A 23,881-nucleotide genomic window follows, 5' to 3' on the forward strand; every position below is an offset into this window, starting at 1 on the left:
AAAAGTTAAGCTGAATTTCACACCAGATCCTACCCCTTCCCCTGAGCCACGTGTTTCACACAAGTGTAGAAAATGCCAGGGATCCACCACAAGATGGAGATGGTCAGCACAAACCGATTCTGTTCCTCTTTAAAGTGTATATTAGCCACTTAGCAATCTCTATATTCTTTCAAGTAACCAAGCTGTTGACTTTCTTACTACTTGCAGTAGCCTGTCCCCAACTTTTCCATCCAGTGCTTAACCTAAAAAACTCCTTAACTCTGCCTTGACCTGAGGAAGACCATGCTAATTGGTGTTATTTTGTATGTACCCTGTGCTTAATTCTAGAACAGTAAACCCATACACAGGTGGGAGGGAGGAACACCGGTGCCTCGGTCACTCTGGGGGCAGTTTAGATGCTGTGAAATTAAACCTGTTCTAAGTGTACTTGTTTGAATTAATTGTATTGTAATATTATTTGTTGAATGTAGTAATTAGGTATTTATGAATATATTGCTGTAATTTCTGACAACATCCAAAAAATAAAATCTTCCTAAATCATGTTAAGAGGAAAATCTTTTTTATGATATAAAACAAGGCCAAACAAAGAAAAGCTCAATAACTATACATCTCCGCAGACGGAGCTGCCTCCACTGGCTCAGGCTCTAAGAGGAGGGCATTAGGACCCCTTGCCGTCCACAATAACAAGTGGTTTCATTCTAAAAGATCCCCAGATGAAAGCAGGAGGATTCCAAGGAAGGCTGAGATGAAAGAACAAGTCCTATGAGCTGAACCAACTCTGAACAGCACCTTAAATTACGGAGACCTCATCTTTTGGTCCCAGTCTTCCAGGTCTGACCCTTCAGTGTCCAAATAACCACCAATACCTGCCTGGCGGGGACACGTGGGCAGCAACATGGAGTGATAGTGTGCAGCATGCTAGACACTGGAGGGCAGATGCTGGGTGACAGTCTTTAGGCTCAGCCTGTCAAACATGCGCATTCTCAGAGCTCCCCAGACAGCACCCCACTGCTTTTGGCCCACTGGTGTCCAGCCAAAAATAGGCTGGCCAGGCATGGCGGCTCATGCTTGCAATCCCAGTGCTTTGGGAGGCTGTGGTGGGAGGACTGTGTGAACCCAGGAGTTCGAGGCTGCAGTGAGCTATAATCACGCCACTCTACTGCAGCCTGGATGACAGAATGAGACCCTGTCTAAAAAAAAAGTTAAAAATTTTTTTGTTTGAGACGGAGTCTTGCTCTCGTTGCCCAGGCAGGAGTACAGTGGCGCAATCTTGGCTCACTACAACCTCCGCCTCTCGGGTTCAAGCGATTCTCCTGCCTCAGCCTCCCGAGTAGCTGCGACTATAGGCGTGTGCCACCACACCTAGCAAATTTTTTTTGTGTGTGTATTTTTAATAGAGACGGGGTTTCACCATGTTAGCCAGGATAGTCTCAATCTCCTGGCCTTGTGATCCACCTGCCTTGGCCTCCCAAAGTGCTGGGATTACAGGCATGAGCCAAGCCAATGTGCCCGGCCAAAAATTAAATTTTTTTTAAAGCTGATTACAGAACCTTCTATCCATTGCATGATGCTGGACGATCATTTCACCTCTCAAGGTAATGTAATTTCTGTAAAGGTCCTAACATTTCCAAAATGCTACGAATGAAGTAATTTTCTCTTAGGAAAAAAATAATTTCCCCTGAGCCCACTGTTACCTACAACAAAGAATCCTTCCCTAAATCCATCAAGAGCAGCATTAAAAGTCTGACTTTTCTTCTAGCATTGTCTTAAGTGTCACTCGTGCTCAATACACTGGATTCGTTTTTTTCCTGACTCTCCTCTTGATAAGCAACCCATTAAACCTGAGCTAGAAGTAGCCAAGAGAAGGAGACACCCCAGGTGTTGGTCTGCAGTTTCCACTTAACTGCCGTGTGCCTCAGTTTGGTTTACTGAGTCATCTCAGCCACAGGCTCAGTCCTTTTACTTGGTAGTTACGCAGCACAAAAACCTAAAGAGTCAGAGTTGAGTTGGGTCCATTTTTATTGTGGATCAGGGCTTAGAGGATAAGCACTGGTCAGCATTGTTAGCTGCACCATCTGCCATCCTTCTCTGTGACCCACCTCTGTGAGAGAGTCTAAATTCAGCCCAAGAAATCAGGATCAAGAAGGGGGAAAAAAGCCGTGGACCACGTGGCCACTCCTGCTGTATCTACACCTACCAGTCACTGAACACCTGCCCAAGTGTGACAGTTCCCATGCAGGAGACCCAAGTGGCTCTGCTAGGGAGAATTAACTTATTTGCCTAAGGCTTTTTTATTTCTCAAAAGGAGGGGGGAAAAGGGCTGGTTTCTAGAAACAGATGTGGAATTGAAGAATGTCCCAGGGAGCTAAGTTTTAAGGACTAATCACAAACTTGTTTCTCCAACAACATCCTGAATCCATTCCTTGCACCATCACACATTTTTCATGCATCAGAAGTGTTTCTAGAGCTCCAGAAGCACAAGTACCTCATCACGTCCTGAGCACTCACATCCCCCAGCAAGCCGCCTGCACCAGGCCTTTCTCTAGAAGTCCTGAGACTGAGTACTCTCCAGAGGCTGGAGGTTCGTGCGGAGTTTGTACATGTGGTTGAGCACTTGTGTGAGGAAAGTCCCGCTGGTGTTGATCTCCATCAAGGTCAAGTTATCCAGCTAAAGCAAGAAAACAGACCAAGTTGGCCAAGGAGTTTTTGATTTTGAGAAAAAGGTAAACTCTACTGAATAAAAATAAGAAACCAATGAACTCTTGAAAAGCACAGCTAGTAATGCCTGCCTGTAATAGCCTCAGCAGACGGGAGCCATGTGAAATTATGCGGCATCAAGGCCACCAGCACCCAGGCAAGGCGGCACCTACCTTGGCATGTGCCTCCTGCTGTCTCACAAAGCTGTCAGCAGACACTCGGAGTTTGGCTATACGAGTGTCCCACATATCCTTGACCAGGGTCCGGATTTCGTCTGCCTTCGGGATGTTGTCTGAAGCACTAAAGGAGCAAGGGCTAAAGTCAGTCAGGGAACACTTGATAAGCTGAGGCAATGCTGGATAGAGTGGCTCTTTTCAGGCAAAATACCGTGGCTATTCCAGACTCAGAAAGTCTGTTTTGCTTTGTTTTCAACTTTAGGGTGTAAAGATTTGTAGCAGTTAAGCTTGGTGCGGCAGTGATCCACATGGAGTTTCTTTTGCTCACATTAACTATCCCATGGCAGGCTGCTGAACAGGACTGCTGTTTACCTAAGAAAATTAGTAGAGAATCAGCTCTAAGTCAGAAGCCTCTGTCTCAGGATAACAGCATTCCGTGCTGCATAACCTCCATCTACAAGGAATCAGTTTCAAGGGCTGGCTCAAAGGTCGAGTTCTATTGCTCCTCATTTACAGAGTGTTGAGCAGATCTCCCTATTCCCCACCAGGAATCCAGGGCTCACAGCCTAGAGAAGGAAAACGCCAACTCCATGCCAGGTACTGGGCTCAGCACTTTACCTGGCATTTCTATCCTCACAAAAGCCCTGAAGGGAAGGGACTCTCCTGCTCTTCAGAGAAGACAAAAACAAGTTTCAAAAATCACAGAAGAAACTGCAAATTAGTATACAGTGAGCACACCTACACATAGCAAAATTCTGGCTAGAAGCTCAAAGTCAGCAAGGGATGAAGGAAGGCTTTCACAAAGTCGAGGCTCCCTTTGTGAAGTATTTTAAACTAACCTTTGAAGAAAAACTACACGATAAAAGCAGAAGCAAATATTGTTCGTCACTAGGCATTACAGGTTACGCTAGACATTCTCTCCATATGCTACAATAAACTCCTGATTAGTAAGTGGCAAACCACTGGGACAAAATTTATGTAGTGAGTTTTATTTATAAACCCAAACATTTAGATCTTGTGCTCTGAACAGCAGGTTAAAGGACAAAGGACCCCAACTCCTCGTCAACTGAACTACAGAACAAACGTAAAATTAAGTCCCTTAACCGAATGAATTATAAAACAAGGTTTTTGATAAAAACTACATCCATAATATATTGAACTTCAAAAACAAAAAATGAATAGGCCCCCTCACCTAGCTAATGCCAAATTCTTACCTAGCCTGTTTATAGATCCTCTCCCTTCCAGCTTCCATCCCCACCACCACTACAGTCTCTCTCAGGTCCCTCTGAGGCCACATGCCCCTCCCAGGGGCTGGCCACTGCAGCAGAACCTATGCCTCCACTCCCCTGCTCCCATGAATGTACTACACATCCTCAAATATCTCTGCTTGCCCGGCTACACCAGGTCCTTCACACTCTGCCTGAGCATATCAGCTCCTGCCTCACTGCCCTCTCCCCTACCATCCACCTCCTACAAGTCTGCACTCCCAGCAAACCTCTGTGAGCCCTCTCTGGCACCACCTGGCCTTACTGCGCTCTGATGGACTGTCAAGAGCATTGGTCACACTGAAGATTCACTATAGGCTCCCAGGCCCACATCTCTCCCGCACCACACCAGGAACCAAGCCTATGGGACAAACGCCACTGCCGAGTGGAATGCTTGGTGCATTGCTGCTTCTTAGCTTTCTATGAAATTCATGGGCTGACTGCAGCCTCGTCTCAGCCTAAGCACAAGCCCATGTTGTGTCCCCAAGTTTTCCTTTAAATTCAGCAGCGCCATTCAGTGGGCTCCCAGCCCTTCCTGCTGCTCTGCAGCATGCAGTAGTACTAGTGTCACTATTTTTTATTCTAGTTCTGCTCTTGAACCCAGTTAAAGGATACCTGGGGAGCTTCAGAAGCTTGATATTGTACAAATGACATTCTAAGTATCTCCCAAGCAAAATTATCCACCCTTGTCTGCCTTCTTCACTAGTTTCACTTTCACTCAACAAACATGAGCCCCAGGCATCTCACTGGGGACATATGCATACGAGGCCCAGCCCCTACCCATTTAGAATGGGTACATGTGATGGCACAGCCAGACAAACAAGAAAATTACAACTGGCAAATGCCATAGCAATGTGTAGAGCTGCCAAGAGTACATGTGTGCTGAACCCAGAAGAGACATGTTATGCTAACCAGCAGAGGTGAGCAGGGGCAGGGAAAGGACAGACTTACAGGGCAGAAAACAGTATAAGCAAAGTCAGAATGCTTGAAGAAGTGACAGGGGCCAGTGTGAGCCTGAGCCCTCCAGAAGCAGAGAAAAGAGCTGTAGAGAGGGTGAAAGAGGGAGGAGGAGCAAGCACCAGGCTGTACACTGCTTGAACACCATGCTCAGGTAGACGAGAGGGAAGACAGGATTTTAAGCAGGGAGTCACATGGCAGTTCTGCCTTTCAAAGGCCCCTCTGACTGAGATGTGAAGAATCAATGGAAAGCTGAGCGGAGCCAGTATGGATGAAGGCAAACAAGCTACGGAGTTACTACAGCATGATTTTGCCGGGAAGTGGGCTTTCCTGTAACCCAAGGACAGAGGCAAATGTAAGCCCTCTGGCCTTTCCTGCGAAAGACACAAAAAAACTCAAATCCACCTACTCCAAGGAGAAACAGGAGTAAAGCTGTGCTAAGTAAAACACATACATGGCAAAGAATGGCTACTGCCGATTCTGTGAGATGCTGGTGGCTCACACTGGGGTCCAATGTCGAGTGATGTGAGGCAGAACAAAAAGAGCCAAGGGCTTCACCGGGAGGTGGAGAAAAGGAAAAATGAGACACAGAGAAAGGCAAAGAACAGACAGAAAGACACATAGAGACAGACAGAGTGCACCTGGCAGGTGTGTGTACACAGATGACCTCATGATCACTGACCTGAGAAACAGGGCGGCCAGTGTTGCCACTTACTGAGGCAATAAGCAGGGAAGCGGAGAGGAAGGACGAGGGTTAGGGGAAGGGCATGGCGAGTCCAGTCTTGGGTGTGGCCTCTAAGAGGTGAGATCTACTTACTGATTTAACAGGAGCTTGGTAAGTTCCATGTAGTAAGGGCTGGGCATTGGGGTAAAAGTTTCTTCCTTTCGTTCATGATCCCTCATCTTCTCCAACTTTTCTGAAATTTAGAAGTTAATACATTTTACCATCATTATAACCAAGATATTTACTAAACCTTCCAAATTTACCAAGTGCCTATATTATCTGGCAAATACATTATCAACTAGCAAATACATGAAAAAACATTTTGGGATGACATTTGTATCATTAACTAGATGATTTGAGGCCTCCTCCTTGAAACTTTCTCTCCAAAAGAAAGGTAAATTTTTGTCGCTGCTTTGGCCTGCAGAAGATATTCCTAAAAAGAATGTTAGAGTCAAAAGTTTGATGTTTGTTGTGTTTTGTTTTTGTTTTTTTTTTCTTTTTTAGGGAAACAGCAAAGTGATTTACCTTTACCGCCTTTTTTTTTTTTTTTTTTTTTTTTGAGAGGGTCTCTCTCATGCCCAGGCTGGAGTGCAGTGGCACCATCACAGCTCACTGCAGCTTCAACCTGCTGGGCTCAAGCAATCCTCCCGCTTCAGCCTCCCAAGGAGTAGCTGAGATCACAGGCACATGCCACCATTTATTTTTTGTAGAGGCAAGGTCTCACTATGTTGCCCAGGCTGGTCTCAAACTCCTGTGCTCAAGTGATCGCCCTGCCTCAGCTTCTCGAAGTGCTGGGATTATAGGAGTGAGTCACCTGGTCAGTATTAGACCTTTGATGCAATAAGTGATCAAACTAGTCAGTGACTTAAATTTATTTATACTAAGCCTTGTTCAGAAGGGAGCAAGACAACTTACAAAACTAGAGCCACCCCAGCCTGGGCGCAATACAATATCCTAGAGGGGCTAAGCCACCCCAGCCTGGGCGTGATACAATATCCTAGAGGGCTAAGCCACCCCAGCCGGGAGGAGGCATGATATCCTAGAGGGGTGAAAGCCCAGCGTCTAGAATCAAACAGCTGTATCCAATTCCACCAGTATCAGCACTGTTCTCACACATGCTCCAGCTCCCTCAGCCCTCTCCCTCTACAGAGAAATCTGTCCTGGGAGCGGACTGTGTACTGTAGCTAAGAGACAAGCACGGAGCACAGCTACGCTGCAGGGTCCCATTGTAAACGGCCAACTACCCATCCCCAGGGCCCTTGGTGCGGTCCTGCAATCCTGGCCCAATTCATTGGTCTACTCACCCTCTCTTCACTGCCGCCAGCACCGCCTCAACCCACCACCCACCTCTCACCTGACACCCAGCTGAGTGTGACCCACACGCCACCCCATCCCCCAAACTCCCTGTGTAGCTCCTACCCACTCGAGGACCAGCCTTCCAGGTGTCCTGGACCCTCCTCTCACCTGCACAGTAAGGCACTCCAGCAGCTCTCATGCTCTTAAATGATCACTGTCCCTTCCTTGCTTGATCCTCCCAAACACACTAATAGATATAGCCTTAAAAAGAAGGCCCTCCCTGGACACCCCTCTGAGCTTGCTTCTGAACTCACTAGGCTCCCCTTTTTGTCTCTTGGCAATTCCTCCTGACCTCTCGACACTGGGACAAAGAGCTCAGCTCCCAACCCCTTTCTTCACTACCTAAACTCATATCCCCACCACCTCGTCCAAATGCCACCCACATGCTCAGAAAGACCTCCAAATTTATACCCCCATCAGCCCCTGAGCTCTAACTCCTGACTCAATAACCTCATTGCTGCTGTAACTTCCTCCTGGATATCCAGAAAGCACAACAGTTCAAACCCCAACTCCTGATACCCACTGCAGCCCACAGCCTGCTCCTGCAGCCTCCCACCTCAGGAGACAGCAACTCCCTCTCCTGGGCCTCCAGCCAAGAGCCTGGCTGTCAGCTTTCACTCTTCTCCCTCACACCCCATGGCCAGTCCTTCAGCCAATCCTGCTGCTGCTTCCTTCAAAACACACCTAGACACCTACCACATCTCCCACCTCTATCAGCTAGAGGCCACTCTCAGTGCTTGCCTGGATTCATTCCCTGCTCCTATTGCACCAACCTTCTCTACACAGCAGAGTGATCCTTTCATTAACATCTGAATCAGCTTATGAAACACCTCTGGTCCAACTTTCTAGCAAATAAAAAAGCTACAATCAAAATTTTTGGCCAGGACATGGAACAATGGGAACTCATATTTCTTGTAGGATAAAGGCTCAGCTGCTTTGAAGGACCAGGTGGCCGTTTCTTACAAAGTTAAGCATTATCCCTGAGATCCAGCAAGTCCTTCATTCTAGGTATTTATTTACCCAAGGGAAAAAGAAACATATCCATGAAAAGACGTGGACAAGAATATCCACAAAAGCCTTATTAAGAATAGCCAAAAATGAGCCAGGCACAGTGGCTCACACTTGTAATCCCAGCACTTTGGGAGACCGAGGTGGAAGCCCCGGAGTTCAAAACCAGTCTGAGCAACAAAGTGAGACCCTGTCTCTATAAAAATTAGCTGAATGTGATGGTATACACCTGTATTCCCAGTTACTCAAAAAGCAGAAGTGGGAGGATCGCTTGAGCCCAGGAGGTGGAGGTTGCAGTGAGCCATGATCACGCCACTGCACTCCAGCCTGGACATCAGAGCGAGACTCTGTCTCAAAAGCCAAAAATGAGCTGGGCACATTGATGCACACTTGTAGTCCCAGCTACTAGGGAGGCTGAGATGGGAGGATCACTTGAGCCCAGGAGTTGGAGGCTGCAATGCACTATGATCACACCTTTGAATAACCACTGCAATCCAGCCTGGGCAACAGAGAAATCCCTGTCTCTAAATTTTTTTTTAAAGCCAAAAAGGGGAATCCCAAATATCTACCAACAGAAGAATCGGTGAACAAATATGTAGTATGGAGAGTACCCAGCAATGAAAGAACATAGCCAGGTGGTGTGAATATGAGTTTCGGTAGTGGAGAAAGCCGTTGGGAGCTGAGCTCTGTGTCCCAGTGTTGAGAACGTAAACAGGTAAATCTCAAAAACAGTGTTGGATGAGAGAAGTCAGAAACAAAAAATGACATACTAGATTATTCCATTTACATGAAGTCCCAGAACAGGCAGAACTGGTTTTGTTTGTTTGTTTTCCTGAGATGGAGTCTCGCTGTATCTCCCAGGCTGCAGTACAGTGGCGCGATCTCAGCTCACTGCAACTTCCGCCTCCTGGGTTCAAGCAATTCTCCCTGCCTCAGCCTCCCAAGTAGCTGGGATTACAGGCGCCCACCAAACACCCAGCTAATTTTTGTATTTTTTAGTAGAGACAGGGTTTTGCCATGTTGGCCAGGCTGGTCTTGAACTCCTGACCTCAGGTGATCCACCCATCTCGGCCTCCCAAAGTGCTGGGATTACAGGCATGAGCCACCGCGCCTGGCCCAGAACAGGCAGAACTTATCTGTGGTGCAGAAGTCAGGAGGCAGCAGGGTGTTGGGTAGGGTCTATAAACAGGTTAATGGTGCCTCACTGTTCCCACAATACGGCTCCAGCCCAGGTAAAAAGTTCAAGGGGAACTCTCCACACCTTCTGACTCTAGCCTGCGATAAAACAGGCCCTTGCCATGTTATCACCTCGGGTCTAGATGGGACAAAATTGCCAGAGACTGATTTTAAACAAGGGGCCTGGAGAGGATGCTGCACTAATGGAGCCTGGCCTGGTGGGCCTCTCCGCTACAAAAGCCTTCCGTCCAGGGGCAACAGCTCACATCTGTAATCCCGGCACTCTGAGAGGATCACTGGAGCCCAGAAGTTTGACACCAGCCTGGGCAACATAGCAAGACCCCCATCTCCACTAAAAAAAAAAAAAAAAAAAAAAAAAATCAAAAACTTAGTCAGGCATGGTGGTGCACACCTGTAGTCCCAGCTACTCCGGAAGCTGAAGCAGGAGGATGACTTGAGGCTGGGAAGTCAAGGCTGCAGTGAGCTATGATTGCATCACTATAGCCCAGCCTGGGTGACAGAGCAAGACCCTTTCTCAAAAAAAAAAAAAAAAAACCGTCTCAAAGCAGAGGAACTGGGGTTTCCCATTATGTTTCAGGACTACCTGAGTCACTTGCCACTTTAGGACAGGGAGCAAGGGGAAGACACTAAGCAGTCTGTCTTAAACGGACCCCAGAAGTAGCTGGCTCAATGAGCTCTTGCTTCTAGGAGGTAGGTACCCCCAGTAAGTCCCAGTAAGGAGGGGGCAGTCAAAATCACTCATGGCTGAGACCCCATCTCCACAAAAAGAAAAAAAAAAATCACTCAGGGTCTTTTCAAATTCTACATGTATGACCATACCCCTCTCCTCACCAACACACACAAAAAAATTAAGATTTTTTTTTTCCTATAATAAGCTACTCATATCTCCAAGAGAGGAAAAAGATTTCAAAGGCTCAGAATAAAGTCTGTCTGCATCTTTGATTTGTTTCAGTTTTTTCTAGCAGCTTTATTGAAACATAATTAATATATCATACAATTCAGCCATTTAAAGTATACAAGTTTTGAGGTGGATGGATCACGAGGTCAGGAGATTGAGACCATCCTGGCTAACACGGTGAAACCCAGTCTCTACTAAAAATACAAAAACAAAATTAGCCGGGCGTGGTAGCGGGCGCCTGTAGTCCCAGCTACTTGGGAGGCTCAGGCGGGAGAATGGTGTGAACCCAGGAGGTGGAGCTTGCAGTGAGCCGAGATCGCGCCACTGCACTCCAGCCTGGGCGACAGAGCGAGACTCTGTATCAAAAAAAAAAAAAAAAAAAGTATACAAGTTTTAGTAGCACTTGTGGGCTATTAAAAACAAAGTGTACAAGTCAATGGTGTGTAGGATATTCAGACTTGGGCAACCATTACCTCCATCAATCCCAATTTTCATCATGCCAAAAAGAAACTCCACAATCCCTCCATCACCCAAAGCAAGACCCCCATACTTAAGCAACTACTAATCTACATTGTCTCTATTGATTTGCCTATTCTAAACAGTTGACAGAAATGGAATGATACAGTGTGCGGTCTTTTGTGCCTGGTTTCTTTCATTCAGCAAGATCTATAAGATGTTTCAGGTTCATCCACGCAGTAGCATGTATCAGAATTCCATTCCTTTTTATAGCTGAATAATATTCAACCCTATTGTGATATTTTATTTTCATGCATTCGCTATAACTGCTTCTCAACATGCTAACTTATACTTATTTTTAAAATTTTAAAACAAATGCTTATTTAAGGTCATATATTTATTTTAAAGCAAATTGAAATATCTTACATTAAAATATAGGCTGGGCACAGTGGCTCACGCCTATAATCCCAGCAGATCTGCCCAGGTGGCCAGATCGCTGGACCCCAGGAGTTTGAGACCAGCCTGGGCAACATGGCAAGACCCCATCTCTACAAAAACGTAAAAATTTGCAGGGTGTGGTGGCGCACGCCAGTGGTCCCAGCTACTTGGGAGGCTGAGGCAGGAGGATCACTTGAACCCAGGAGGTGAAGGCTGCATTGAGCCGAGATTGCACCACTGCTCTCCAGCCTGGGTGATGGAGTCAGACCCGTCTCAAAAAATAAACTACAACTTTCACACACACCAAAACCTAACATGACATTACTAACAGTGGTTAGCAGACTCTGCTGAGAGGTGAATCTGGAAGTATTCCTTTCAGCTGATCAGTGGATAACGGAACAGAGGGAGCACGGACCTAGTCAGGCAGGAGGCCCCATGCCTCCACCCCGTGGGAGAGGGCGTCACCCCAAGCCCAGCCCCACCCACGCATCAACCAGTCTCCACATCCTTACCTACGTCCATCCACTCTGGAGGGAGCAGGCGACATTTCTGTCTTTGTTTCAGGTTAATCGCCAGCCACAGGGGCACTTCCACTGGTAAACCAGGGTTAAAAGGCCCCAGGTCCCCCTGCCAAAAGTAAAACAATTCCCCGTAAGATTAAAAAAGAACAAAAAAAGCATTACTGTGCGTTACTGCTATCAAATAAGAGGCAAGGCATTGCAGAGGCTGAAGTCCAAATGCAAATAATAAAAACCCAACTGTTACCAGGCTCAGAACAAAGCACCTCCTAAGCGGCTCCGAGACACCTGCGAGCGTGGGGCTCAGTCCTTCTGGCCTTTCCACGGACAGGATGCAAGTCTCCCCTGAGTGGGTGGGGGGCGCTCCCTCTCCCGCCTGCACCCTCCAACTCCAGAACAGGTTTCACACACCCAATGTTGGGGTCCTGGGGTGCGGGGAGGTGGATCTGGGCAGGTACAGGGCCTGCCCTCCTTCTCCAGGACTCCCAGCGCCGAGGCGCCTCCCTTATACTTAAAACGCAAAGCCGGGCGGGCGCGGTGGCTCACAATCCAGCTACTCGGGAGGCTGAGGCAGGAGAATCACCTGAACCCGGGAGGCGGAGGCTGCAGGGAGCCGAGATCGCGCCACTGCATTCCCCCCTGGGCGACAGAGCGAAACTCCATCTCAAAAATAAAGACAAAAACAAACAGAGGCAAAGCCGACTTTTGCCCATAATCCCAGCACTTTCGGAGGCCGAGGTGGGAGGATCGCCTGGGGAGCCCAGGAGTTCGAGGCCAGCCCCATCTCTACCAAATAAATAAGCCGGGCGCAGTGGCTCCCGCCTGTCATCCCAGCACTTTGGGAGGCCGAGGCGAGTGGCTCATGAGGTCAGGAGATCGAGACCAGCCTGGCCAACACGGTGAAACCCCATCTCTACCAAAAATACAAAAATGCGCCGGGCGTGGTGGCGGGCACCTGTAACCCCAGCTACTCAGGAGGCTGAGGCAGGAGAATCGCTTGAACCCGGGAGGCGGAGGCTGCAGTGAGCCGAGACGGCACCACTGCACTCCAGCCTGGGCGACACAGTGAGACTCCACCTCAAAAACCAAAAAACAAACCAAAAAAGCCCCCAAACAAATCAAAAAAGCCCTGTAAACCCGGGCGTTCGGGGCACTGGCAAAGAGTGCAGTCTCGCTTTCCTCATCCGAGAAGCGGGAACGGCGGTGAGCGAGTCAAGCGCCGAGTGGTGGCCTCCGCAGATGCGGGAGCAGGGCGAGCCCGCGACCCCACGACCCCGGGGCTGAAGGCCACGCGGGAGCCCCGGACGCGCCCAGCCCGGCCTCCCCTCCCCACGGCGGGCCCAGGCCTCACCCCGATGAGGTAGATCTTGTCCAGACTGAAGTTGGGGATAATGGTAACCAGCTCCTTCTCGGCGAGGAATTCGACCTCGGCCGCGTCCATGGCGGCGCGAGCTGCAGGCCAGAACCTCACGGTCTCCTCGGGCCCCTCAGCGTCCCGGAGGAGACGCCGCGGCCGCCGTTTTCCCGCCACGGCGAGAGCCCGCCCCGGCCGGAAGACGGCCTGCGCCAGCCTATAGGAAGGCGGTAGACAGCCTATAGGCGCTGTCTGCGGGCGGGGGGCCGGAGACCGCGGTCGCGAAGAGCCCGCGGATTGGCAAGGCCGAGGGAGGCTGCGCGCCGGCCCTGCCCCGGCCCGCGGACAGGCCCCGCCCCCTCCCCGGCCCCGCCCCGCCCGTAGGCGTGCACCTGGCGCCGTCAGGATCTCCTGCCGCGAGCGCCAGCTTTGGTGTCCCTTCACCTGTCCCCGGCGCCCGCCGCAAACGGCCCTAGTGAAGAGCCGGGGGTGGGGTTCCGGGCCGCTTCTACGCCGGCGTTCCGCATGGGGCCAAGAGTAAACGCATTTATTTTATTTTAATTTTTAAACAACTTTTCGTGGATTTGGGATCTCGCTGTGTTGCTCAGGCTGGTCTTGAACTTCTGGCCTCCAGCGATCCTCCCATCTCGACCTCCCAAAGTGCTGGGATTACAGGTGGGAGCCATCGTGCCAGGCCAAGAGTACAAGCATTTATTGGCCCAAACTCAGCACCGGGCCCAGGACTAGGCATCACCCGGGCTGACAGATAGAGGGATGAGGGAAGACCTTGTTTCCATTAATTTCACAATCTTCTGCCCTCTCTGCACACATTGTTTAAAACATCTGTAAAGGCGCAGATTCCTCCATCCCACCCCACAGCTTCCAATTCGGACACTTCAGAGCAGGGGCTCAGAATTTGCACTTCGGCAGGAGCCCCAGATGAGACAGGAGCGGCAGGTTTGCACCACCTGAGCAAATACTCACCTGCTCGCTGGACCGGCTGCCCCTGTACAGTGGGCACAGGTGAAGCCAGAGCGGTGGCTGGAGCTCACCTGTGTCAGAATCCCCTAGCAGGTGCCCATTGTCTGTGTGCACGCTCCTGGGAGTTGGGATTCAGGAGTCGTGGAAAGGACAGAAAGCTGAATTTCATCCAGGGCCAGGTGATTTTGATGGGGTGGTCATGGCCGGAAAAGCTTCCTGGGGGTGAAACGCTATTCTAGGACTGCAGTCGAATTTGAAACCCTGATAATTAGGCCCCCGAGAAAAATCACAGGAGACATGAGGATTCCAGGGTTTGGAATTCCAGCAGAAAGCACCCCCTGCCCCCGCCCCAGCTAACCGGATGCTCTCCTCTCCAACCTCCGTGAAACCCCATAGACGGTCACTGGGAAGGTGAAAAAAAGCCGTAAAGCTCACAGGCCTGCTCACAAAGCTGTGTCTGTTGTGTATCTGCCTTAGAAGTTGTTATTTACAGATCTGGAGTTTTCGCTGAGTTACTTTCATGTGTGAAGACACATACTCTTGGCCAGGCACGCCTGTAATCCCAGCACTTTGGGAGGCCGAGGCAGAAGGATCACTTGAGGCCAGGAGTTTGAGATCAGCCTAGGCAACATGCCAAGACCCCATCTCTATTAAAAATAAATAAAAACAAAAGAGAAAAGACAGATATGCTCGAAGAGAAGAAATCAAAGCTCACTCTGGATGCTATGTGACCAAGGGCAAGTGACAACTCTGAACCCCTGTCTCTTTATCTTCAAAATGAAGTAGGAAGAGAAGGAGCCTGCAGTGTTCAGGGAGGAGGGGGAGCTGTGGGCCATCTGGCCCCTCCCACAGTAGAAGCTCCCTCAGGCAGCTGCAGACGTGTGTGCCAGACTGTCCGGGTTTTGATTGATGGGGGAATGTTTTCTTCACTGGCAAATATTTGTGTTCCAAAGCTGACGAGGGTTTGCGTCCTGATTTGTCCAGCCTATAAGAGAGCAAAGGAAAAGATGAGAAAGCTGAGGTTCAGAGAGGCTGCTGAGGGATGGGTAGGAGGGCTACCAGAGCCTGGCTGTCCACATCACAGAGCCTCGGCATCCTTATCTGTAAAATGGGGACAGGGCTGCTGCTAGCCTCACTGGGCTTTGGAAAGAACAGGATGGGAAAGTGTGCAGCTTTACAGATTGCAGAAGGGTGGTGTCCTGATGCCTCAAGCCTGAGTGTGTGAGAATCACATGGTAGGCTTGTGTCTTCCCCTTCATGGCAGCACGATTCATAATAGTCAAAATGTGGAAACAGCCCAGTGGCCACCAACTGACGTCTGGACAAACAAAATGGTGCCTATTCATACGATGGAGTAGTATTTGGCTGCAAATCATAATGAAGTCCTGGTACACACTACAACGTGGATGAACCTCAAAAAAGTGATGCCAGCGGCGGCTGACACCTGTAATCCTAGCACTTTGGGAGGCTGAGGTGGGAGGATCACTTGAGCCCAGGAGTTCAAAACCAGCCTAGGCAACATAGTGAGATACCATCTCTACATTAAATAAAAAAAAAAGGGGGGGTGGTGGCACGGTGGCTCACGCTTGTAATCCCAGCACTTTGGAAGGCCGAGGCAGGAGAATCACGAGGTCAGGAGTTCAAGACGAGCCTGGCCAGTATGGTGAAACCCTGCCTCTATTAAAAATGCAAAAATTAGCCAGGTGTGGTGGCACACACCTGTAGTCCTAGCTACTCGGGAGGCTGAGGCAGGAGAATCACCTGAACCTGGGAGGTAGAGGTTTCAGTGAGCCGAGATTGTGCCACTGAACTCCAGCCTGGGTGACAGAGCAAGACTCTGTCTCAAAAAAAAAAAAAAAATTAACCCAGCACAGGGACACAGACACACACCTGTAGTCCCAGCTACTAAGGAGGCTGAGGTGAAAGGATTGCTTCAGCCTGGGAGGTGGAGGCTGCAGTGAACCATGAGTGCACCACTGTACTCCAGCTTGGATGACAGAGCGAGACTCAGTCTCAAACAAAAAAAAGTGATGCTAAGTGAAATAAGCCAGACACAAAAGTCCACATATTATATGGTTCCATTTCTATGAAATGTCCAAAATAGGTAGATCCATAGAAAGAGAAAGTGAATTAGTGGTTGCCAGGGACTGGAGGAGGGGGAATGAGGAGTTAGGGGTACAAGGTTTCTTTCTGGGGTAACAGAAATATTCTGGAATTAGATAGCGGTGATGTTTGCACAAATCTGTAAATATACTAAAAACCACTGAATTGTACACTTTAAAAGGGGGAATTTTACAGTATGTGAATTATGCCTCAATAAAGCCATTTTATTTGTTTGTTTGTTTGTTAATTTTTGAGACAGGGTCTGTCACCCAGACTAGAGTGCAGTGGTATAATCTCAGCTCACTGCAGCCTCTGCCTCCTAGGCTCAAATGATCCTCCCACCTTGTCCTCCCAAGTAGCTGGGACTACAGGTGTGCCACCCCATGCAGCTAATTTTTGTATTTTTTGTTTTTGGTAGAGACGGGTTTTTGCCATGTTGCCCAGGCTGGTCTCAAACAACCCTTGGGCTCCAGCAATCCACGCACCTTGGCCTCCCAAAGTGCTGGGAGTAGAGGCATGAACCACCATGCCCAGCCTATAAAGCTGTTTTGAAAAATGCCCCTCTCTAAGCCCCAGGCTCAGACTTTCTGATTGACAAGTCTGGGGTAGGCCCAGGTATACAGCACACTCAAGAAGCTCCCAAGAGGTTTTTATGATTGAGAACACCGGTGAAGTGATTTGCCCCAATCTGGTCCAGCTCTGAGACATTCCCAGCACCCAGGTGAATGCCAGTCCTCCCACCTCGCCTCAGGGTGGGGGAACCAGAGTCAATAGATAGAAGGAAACCAAATGGGAGGGGAAGAGGGCAGTGGTGGAGGTGGGGGTGCTGGACCTTCCAGCATCATTTTCTGTTCTGTAAAACGCCTCCCCTAGAAAGCTGGAATGATTCACATGGAGATGAATTAGGGTTGGAGACGTCAGTATAAACTCAAGTTTAGCTTAATGCAGGTGCCAGGGGATGCATACAGAAGTATTTTCTTTTGCATTTTATGTTTTATTTTAATTGACAATACTTACATATATTTACTGGCTACAGTGATGTTTTGACACAGGTATACATTGTGGAACGGTCAAATCAGGTGAATTAACGTATCCATCAACTTAAATACTTATTTTTATTTTTCTGTAGTAAGAATATTTAAAATATACTCTTTTAGCTATTTTGAATAGACAATACATGACTATTAACTGTAGTAAACATGATTTGCAATACATCTCCTGTCTTTTTTCTTTTTTCTTTTTTTTTTTGAGATGGGGTCTCACTGTTGCCCAGGCTGGAGGGCTGGAGTGCAGTGGCATGATCACGGCCCACTGTAGTCTTGACCTCCAAGGCTCAAGTGATTCTCCTGCTTCAGCCTCCTGAGTAGCTGGGACTACAATTCTGCACCACCATGCCTGGCTAATTTTTTTTTTTTTTTAGTAGAGATGAGGTCTCACTATGTTGCCTAGACTGGCCTCAAATTCCTGGGCTCAAGTGATCCTCTCACCTGGGCCTCCCAAAGTGCTGGGACTACAGTCATGAGCCATCGTGCCTGGCCAGATCGCCTGTCTAACTGAGACTTTGTACCCTTTGACCCCCATCTCCCCATTCCCCATTTCCCCTTCCTTCCCCTGCTATTCTATTCTACTCTCTACTTCTATGAGTTCAACTTTTTTAGATTCCACATATAAATGAGATCATGCAGTGTTATTTGTCTTTCTGTGCCTGGCTTATTTCAGTATGCCTACTGTCCTCTAGGTTCACCCATGTTGTCACAAATTACAGAATTTCCTCCTTTTTTAAGCCTGAACAGTATTCCATGGTGTATATATACCTACCTTTTTTTTTTGAGACAGGGTTTCGCTCTTGTTGCCCAGGCTGGAGTGCAATGGTGTGATCTCGGTTCACTGCAACCTCCACTTCCCTGCTTCAAGCGATTCTCCTGCCTCAGCCTCCCAAGTAGCTGGGATTATAGGCGTGTGCCACCACGCCTGGCTAGTTTTTTTTTTTGTATTTTTAGTAGAGACGGGTTTCACCATGTCGGCCAGGCTAGTCTCAAACTCCTGACCTCAGGTGATCTACCTGTCTCGGCCTCCCAAAGTGCCGGGATTACAGGTGTGAGCCACCATGCCCAGCCTGTACCCCATTTTTAATCCATTCATCCGTTGATGGTCATTTAGGTTGATTTCATATCTTGACTATTGTGAATAGTGCTGCAATAAACATGGGAGTGGCTGGGTGCGGTGGCTCACGCCTGTAATCCCAGCACTTTGGAAGGCTGAGGCGGGTGGATCACTTGAGGTCAGGAGTTGGAGACCAGCCTGGCCAACATGGTGAAACCCTGTCTCTACTAAAAATACAAAATTAGCTGGGCATAATGGCCGTCGCCTGTAATCCCACTTACTTAGGAGGCTGAGGCAGGAAAATCACTTGAACCTGGGAGGAGGAGGTTGCAGAGAGCCAAGATCACACCAATGCATTCAGGCCTGGGAGACAGAGCAAGACTCCATCTCAAAAAAAAAAAAAAAAATATATATATATATATATATATATATATAATATAATATAAATAAACGATTTTATTTTATTTATTGTGGGTGGTTTTTTTTGTTATTGTTTCTTTTTTGGTTTTGCTTTTTGAGATGGAGTCTCGCTCTGTCACCCAGACTGGGGCGCAGTGGCGTGATTCCAGCTCATTGCAGCCTCAGTCTCCTGGGCTCGAGTGATTCTCCTCCCTTGGCCTCCTGAGTAGCTGGGACTACAGGCATGCATCGCGACACCAGGCTAATTTTTGTATTTTGTGTAGAGATGGGGGGTCTCACTATGTTGTCCAGGCTGGTCTTGAACTCCTGACTTCAAGCGATCCTCCCACCTTGGGCTCCCAAAATGCTGGGATTACAGGCAGGAGCCACCACACCCAGCCTTAAAACTATAACACCGTGAAGCTGTGAACCTATTTCAGGATAATCAGCCCTAGAGTATCTTTTGGTGACATTAGAATGTAGACAGGCCAAATGGTCCTCCAAAAATGAGACTTGGTCGTGCTGTTTTAAAGCAGTTATCTTTCAGCAACGATGGGATGTGTTACCCAGCATGTGGGAAACAGTGCTTGCAAGGTGGCCCCTGAGACTGAGTGCCTGCAAGGGGACTGGGTCCTCTGTGGGCCACTCAAGCATGTGTCTGACTTTTGGGCTGGCAGCACTTGGGGCGAGGCCTGCCCCCCGATGCACCTGCACAGGTCATTCTGGGGCTGAGCACCTGTGGGCCACCTGCACAGAGGATGTTAATTCAACCCTTAATTCACCCTCTTTGAGGAGACCAGCAGCCTAGGAAAATAACAAGTTACAGTGAAGACACGAGGAGATGGGGGAGAGTCTCCTCAAACTCCCAGCCCCATCTGCAGTAGAACCACCAGCCCCACGACCAGGCCTCCTCCTGGACCAAAGAAATCGGCACCTCTAGGGGCAGGGCCAGGGCAACAGAATTTTCCAGACTCCTCGGCCAAGGTTAGGCGCCACCACTGTGGCATAAAGTGAGCCCAGCCTGTGTCCTGGGGTCTCCTGGGGGGAGCTTAGGGGAAAGCAGTAGCTAGCAGCTGGTGGTGTCATCGCTGAGCTGAGGAGGGGGCTAGAAAAACAGCGACACAGCCAAAAAGACACACAGAATGGAAATCACCTCTTCAGGGGTAACTCTTCCCGCTCTGCCTCCACTGAAACAAGCCAGGGATATGGCACAGAACAGGGCCCTGAGAATAGGAAAGGAGGGCTTCCCACGCGGGGCCTCCCACCTCCGCGGCTCCTGCTGAGAGACTTGGGCATGCAGTCCACCTCGGTCTGCGAGGGGGCAACCACGTGACCTCCTGCAGGGCCGATTCCACCTGGTGCCCATGGCCCGGTGTTTCTGGCCAACAGCAGAGAGTCTGATGGACTGGGCCCTCTACCACTTCACCTGTGGCTTATTTTGAACATCACCTTTTCCTGGAGCTGTTGCAAGGCTTAAAGGGACTGACGCAGGTAAAGTCCTCAGTGGTGTCTGGCGCAGCCTTGCTCAATAGACAGTGGCGTGTCCTCTAGGCAGCAGCAGGGCTTGTCTCTCAACAGTCCGGCCAGGCGTTCCTCTCCCGCTGAGTGCAGCATCCCACCAGGGCAGGGGCCAGTGGTGAAGCCAGAAAGATGGGTGGGGGCCAGCCTGAAGGGGCCTGCCCTTGCGAGCTACTTTGAAGAACTTGGACTTGATCCTGAAGGCAATGAGAAGCCCTTTAAGGCAAGCCATCTCATTATAGGAGACCCTGGGGTGACATGATAGAGCTGCATTTTATTTTTTTGATTAATATTTTTGAGACAGTTTTCACTCTGCCTCCCAGGCTGGAGTGTAGTGGTGCAATCACAGCTCACTGCAGCCTTGACCTCTTGGGCTCAAGTGATCCTCCTGCCTCAGCCTTCTGTGTAGCTGAGACCACAGGCATGCACCACCATACCCAGCCAATTTTTTGATTTTTTTTTGTAGAGACAAGGTCTCATTTTGTTCCCCAGGCTGGTCTCAAACTCCTGGGCTCAAGGAATCCTCAGCCTCCCAAAGTGCTGGGATTATAGGTGTGAGCCACCACACCCAGCCTATTTTATTTTAGAGACCAGGTCTTTCTCCGTTCCCCAGGCTGGAATGCAGTGGCATGATAATAGCTCATGCAACCTTGAACTCCTGGGCTCAGCCCATCCTCCTGCCTCAGCCTCCTAAAACAATGGGATTACAGGTGCACCACCATGACCAGCCTAGATATACACTTTAGAAGAGAATTTAGGGTGCATGAAGTCGAGGGTAGGATGCAGTATAGCAGCAGGAGACTCACCTGGAGGCAGGTGAGCCGAGCAGCCAAGGCACAAAGAGTGGGGTCTGTCTGAATCTAAAGCCCACGGACCATCTACACTCTGTCCGGAAGAGCCAGGGACAGGGAAGCTTCCAGATCCAACCCAGGTGGCCACAGGTATTTCCCCATCTACCTGTAGCTCTGCACAGCCTGGCAGCGTGTCCCACGCCTCCTTGGGGGACCGGCATGTTCCTGCCTGCAGTGCGCCGGCTCCTGGGTTTGGCCGGGGAGCCATGATGACAGCCCCGCCGCGCACATTACGGCTGGGCCAGGCGTTCTCAAATGGCTCCGACATGGTGTGAATACACTCTTGTGTCTTTTTGCCATCTGCTGCTGTCATTAAAAAATTACATTTCCATCTGTTTTCACACTTTTCTCCCTCCCAACCTCCCTTCCTGGAGGAATACAACATGAATCCCAAGTTTCAAGACCAGAACGTTCCCTCGCCTCCTGGAACCTGGGAACTTTCCCCTGACACATCAGGGTTAGGGTTAACGGGCTTTGCCGGCAGCCGGTGCTGTTAATTTCCATCTATTTCCTCTTCATTTGCCATTTACTGTGGCCCCATGTTCCCCCAACACACACTTTGGGGGAGCCATTCACGAAGCTTTTTTATTGTTGGTTTTAATCAGTATGCTTGGCTTTGGCATTAAAAATAAATGAAAAATAAACTGCAGACATTAGGAACCATTCCCCCAGGACGTACTTAAAGAAGAACAGACAAAAAATAAGAATAGGGGACTGACGTTTTGGGTTCAACATAAATCCTCACTCTGGATTTGCTCCAAAGAGGCACCCACCCCCACCTACAGAGCATCCCCAGCCTTTGATGAAGCGTCCGGTTCACTGAGAGCCCAACACTGCAGCAACCCTGTGGCAACGCAGATCAGCCTTGCTTTTCTACAGCACAGCTGGGCAAACATCGGCGCTGGTGCTAGCATTTCCGGTTCCTTGCGCGTGTTCATTCATGCCATCTTCTGCACATCCTGGTTACCGTCTCCATTTGAAGATTAAGGAAACTGAGGCTCAGAGAGGCCAAGTGACTTGCTCGAGGCCATCGGCTGATAGGTGGACTGCGGGAGCGTCACCTGAGGTTGGATCCCCAAACAGGATCCAAGTGGAAGTGGTTTATTCGGAATGCAGTCCCAGGAAGGGAGGTTGAGACCGGGAACTTGAGAAGGAGCTGGTTCAGGTTAGTGAGAAGGTTTCTATGGCCGGCAACCAGGGCTCAGTTCCACCGGGAACCTCTGGGCAGCTATGAGGCCTCGCTACTCAAAGTGTGGCCCGTGGACCATCGGCAAGAGCCAACCCCCCAGGAGCTGGTTGGAGATGCACAATCACAGACCCCAGCCCAGACTTCTGCCTTTGAACCAGATCTCCACCGAGAGCACGTGAAAGTGTGAGAAGAACAGTTCCTCTGACTTGCCCACCACACCAGAACTAAGGGGCAAGGAGGCAGGGGTATTTATCTATTGACCCCACCTGATATGGGGTGCAGGCTCTCGCAAGAGTCTAAGGTCCCTAGTACCCCTAGTTGGTCTTCAGGAGCCCCCACCCCTGCCACACCTATTCATGCACCAGAGAGAACCTTGGAAAGGAAGAGGATGCTTGCAGTGGGCTGCTGGCATCACAGCAATGGGTGGGCACCGGGCGTGTCCACTAGATAGGACCCCAGGTGGGCTGCTCCGGGGCCCTCCCTTTTACTATCCCAGCCCACATTCATGCATTTGCACAATTTCACACAATCCTCAGATTCCCATTGCATTGTCCCCATTCCCTAGAAGAGCAAACTGAGGCTCAGAGAGGTTGGCAGCCCACCTGATCAAGATGACTTCCATTTAGAAACTGCTCCGTGCCAAACTCCACGTGGCGGTGGAAGGGCTACATGGATGGTTTCACACAATCCTCATATGCTTCCATAAGGTAGGTAGTTACTATCCCCACTTTATAGGTGAAGAAAAGGCTCAGAGAGGTTGAGTGACTTTCTAGGATCACACAGCACAACGGGGAGCTGGCTGACACCAAAGCCCTCGCTCCTACCCATTCCCCGGTGCCAGGGCTGTAGTGGGTGCCCTTCCCCCAGCTCCCATGCTTTCCTGTGTGAGAGCTGGTGCGGAGCAGGCCCCCCTCCGCTGAGCCCCTCCCTTCCTAGGGGTGGCAGAGCTTATGGGAAGCATATGAGAGGCAGAGGAGCTGGGCAGTGGGTATGCTACAGGGTTGACGACAGCGTGGGGGCAGCTGTCACCAGGAAGGGTCTCTCTGCCCTTACTCAGCAGACATCATCGTGGGGGTAACACCTCCCAAATGCTGACCTCACTGAGGCCTCTGGCCACACCAGGCCCAAAGCTGGGGATTGCTACACATGCCTTGGGCCCCAGTTCCTTTAGGAGATAAGGGAACTCAGCCCAGGCCCCTGAGAGAAAGCCACACCCAGAGTCCTGGGGCCTTGCAGCCTCTAGCTGGCCCTCCCACCTGTGTCCCCAGCTCAGAGTCCTCAGCCAGGTTGCTGTGGGCCCTAGAATCCTAGGGGAAGCCGGTGACCAGCCACGGCAGACCGCTGAGGAGTATTCAGGGAGGCGTGAGGTTTCCTGCAACCCTGAGACCCAGTGCCCCCTGGATTCAAGAGGAGGGCAGAGGGTCCAGCCTGGCTTCTAGGTGGACAGAAGGGGCTCTGAGAAGCCAGAAGGAAGGGGGCGACGATTTGCCTGGCCAATCAACAAGCACAAGAGAAGCAGATTCCTTGGGTGGTAAGACCACAGGCTCTGAGTTTGAATCCCACCTCTGCCACTTACTTACCTCGGATGACCTTGGGCAAATGATTTAACCTCTAGGTGCCTCCAGTCCCCCATCTGTAAAATGCGGGTAATAAGAGCACCGACCTGCGGGAGATTAGGTTATTGTTTCTGACT

At 49.8% G+C, this 23,881-nt stretch overlaps 1 protein-coding gene across 1 annotated transcript; it reads right to left on the reverse strand.

The window, feature by feature from the left end:
* Positions 1-537: 537 nt before the first annotated feature.
* Positions 538-13,404, reverse strand: GINS2 (GINS complex subunit 2). The gene is made up of 5 exons (XM_034940854.3): positions 13,042-13,404; positions 11,685-11,799; positions 5,913-6,012; positions 2,871-2,997; positions 538-2,668 (listed from the first exon to the last, which is right to left on the reverse strand). Exons 1-5 carry the CDS (start codon positions 13,129-13,131, stop codon positions 2,543-2,545), a joined length of 558 nt encoding a protein of 185 aa, XP_034796745.3. The 5' UTR covers positions 13,132-13,404; the 3' UTR covers positions 538-2,542.
* Positions 13,405-23,881: the final 10,477 nt, after the last annotated feature.

Source organism: Pan paniscus, chromosome 18 (assembly GCF_029289425.2).
Source record: "Pan paniscus chromosome 18, NHGRI_mPanPan1-v2.0_pri, whole genome shotgun sequence".
NCBI lineage: Eukaryota > Metazoa > Chordata > Mammalia > Primates > Hominidae > Pan > Pan paniscus.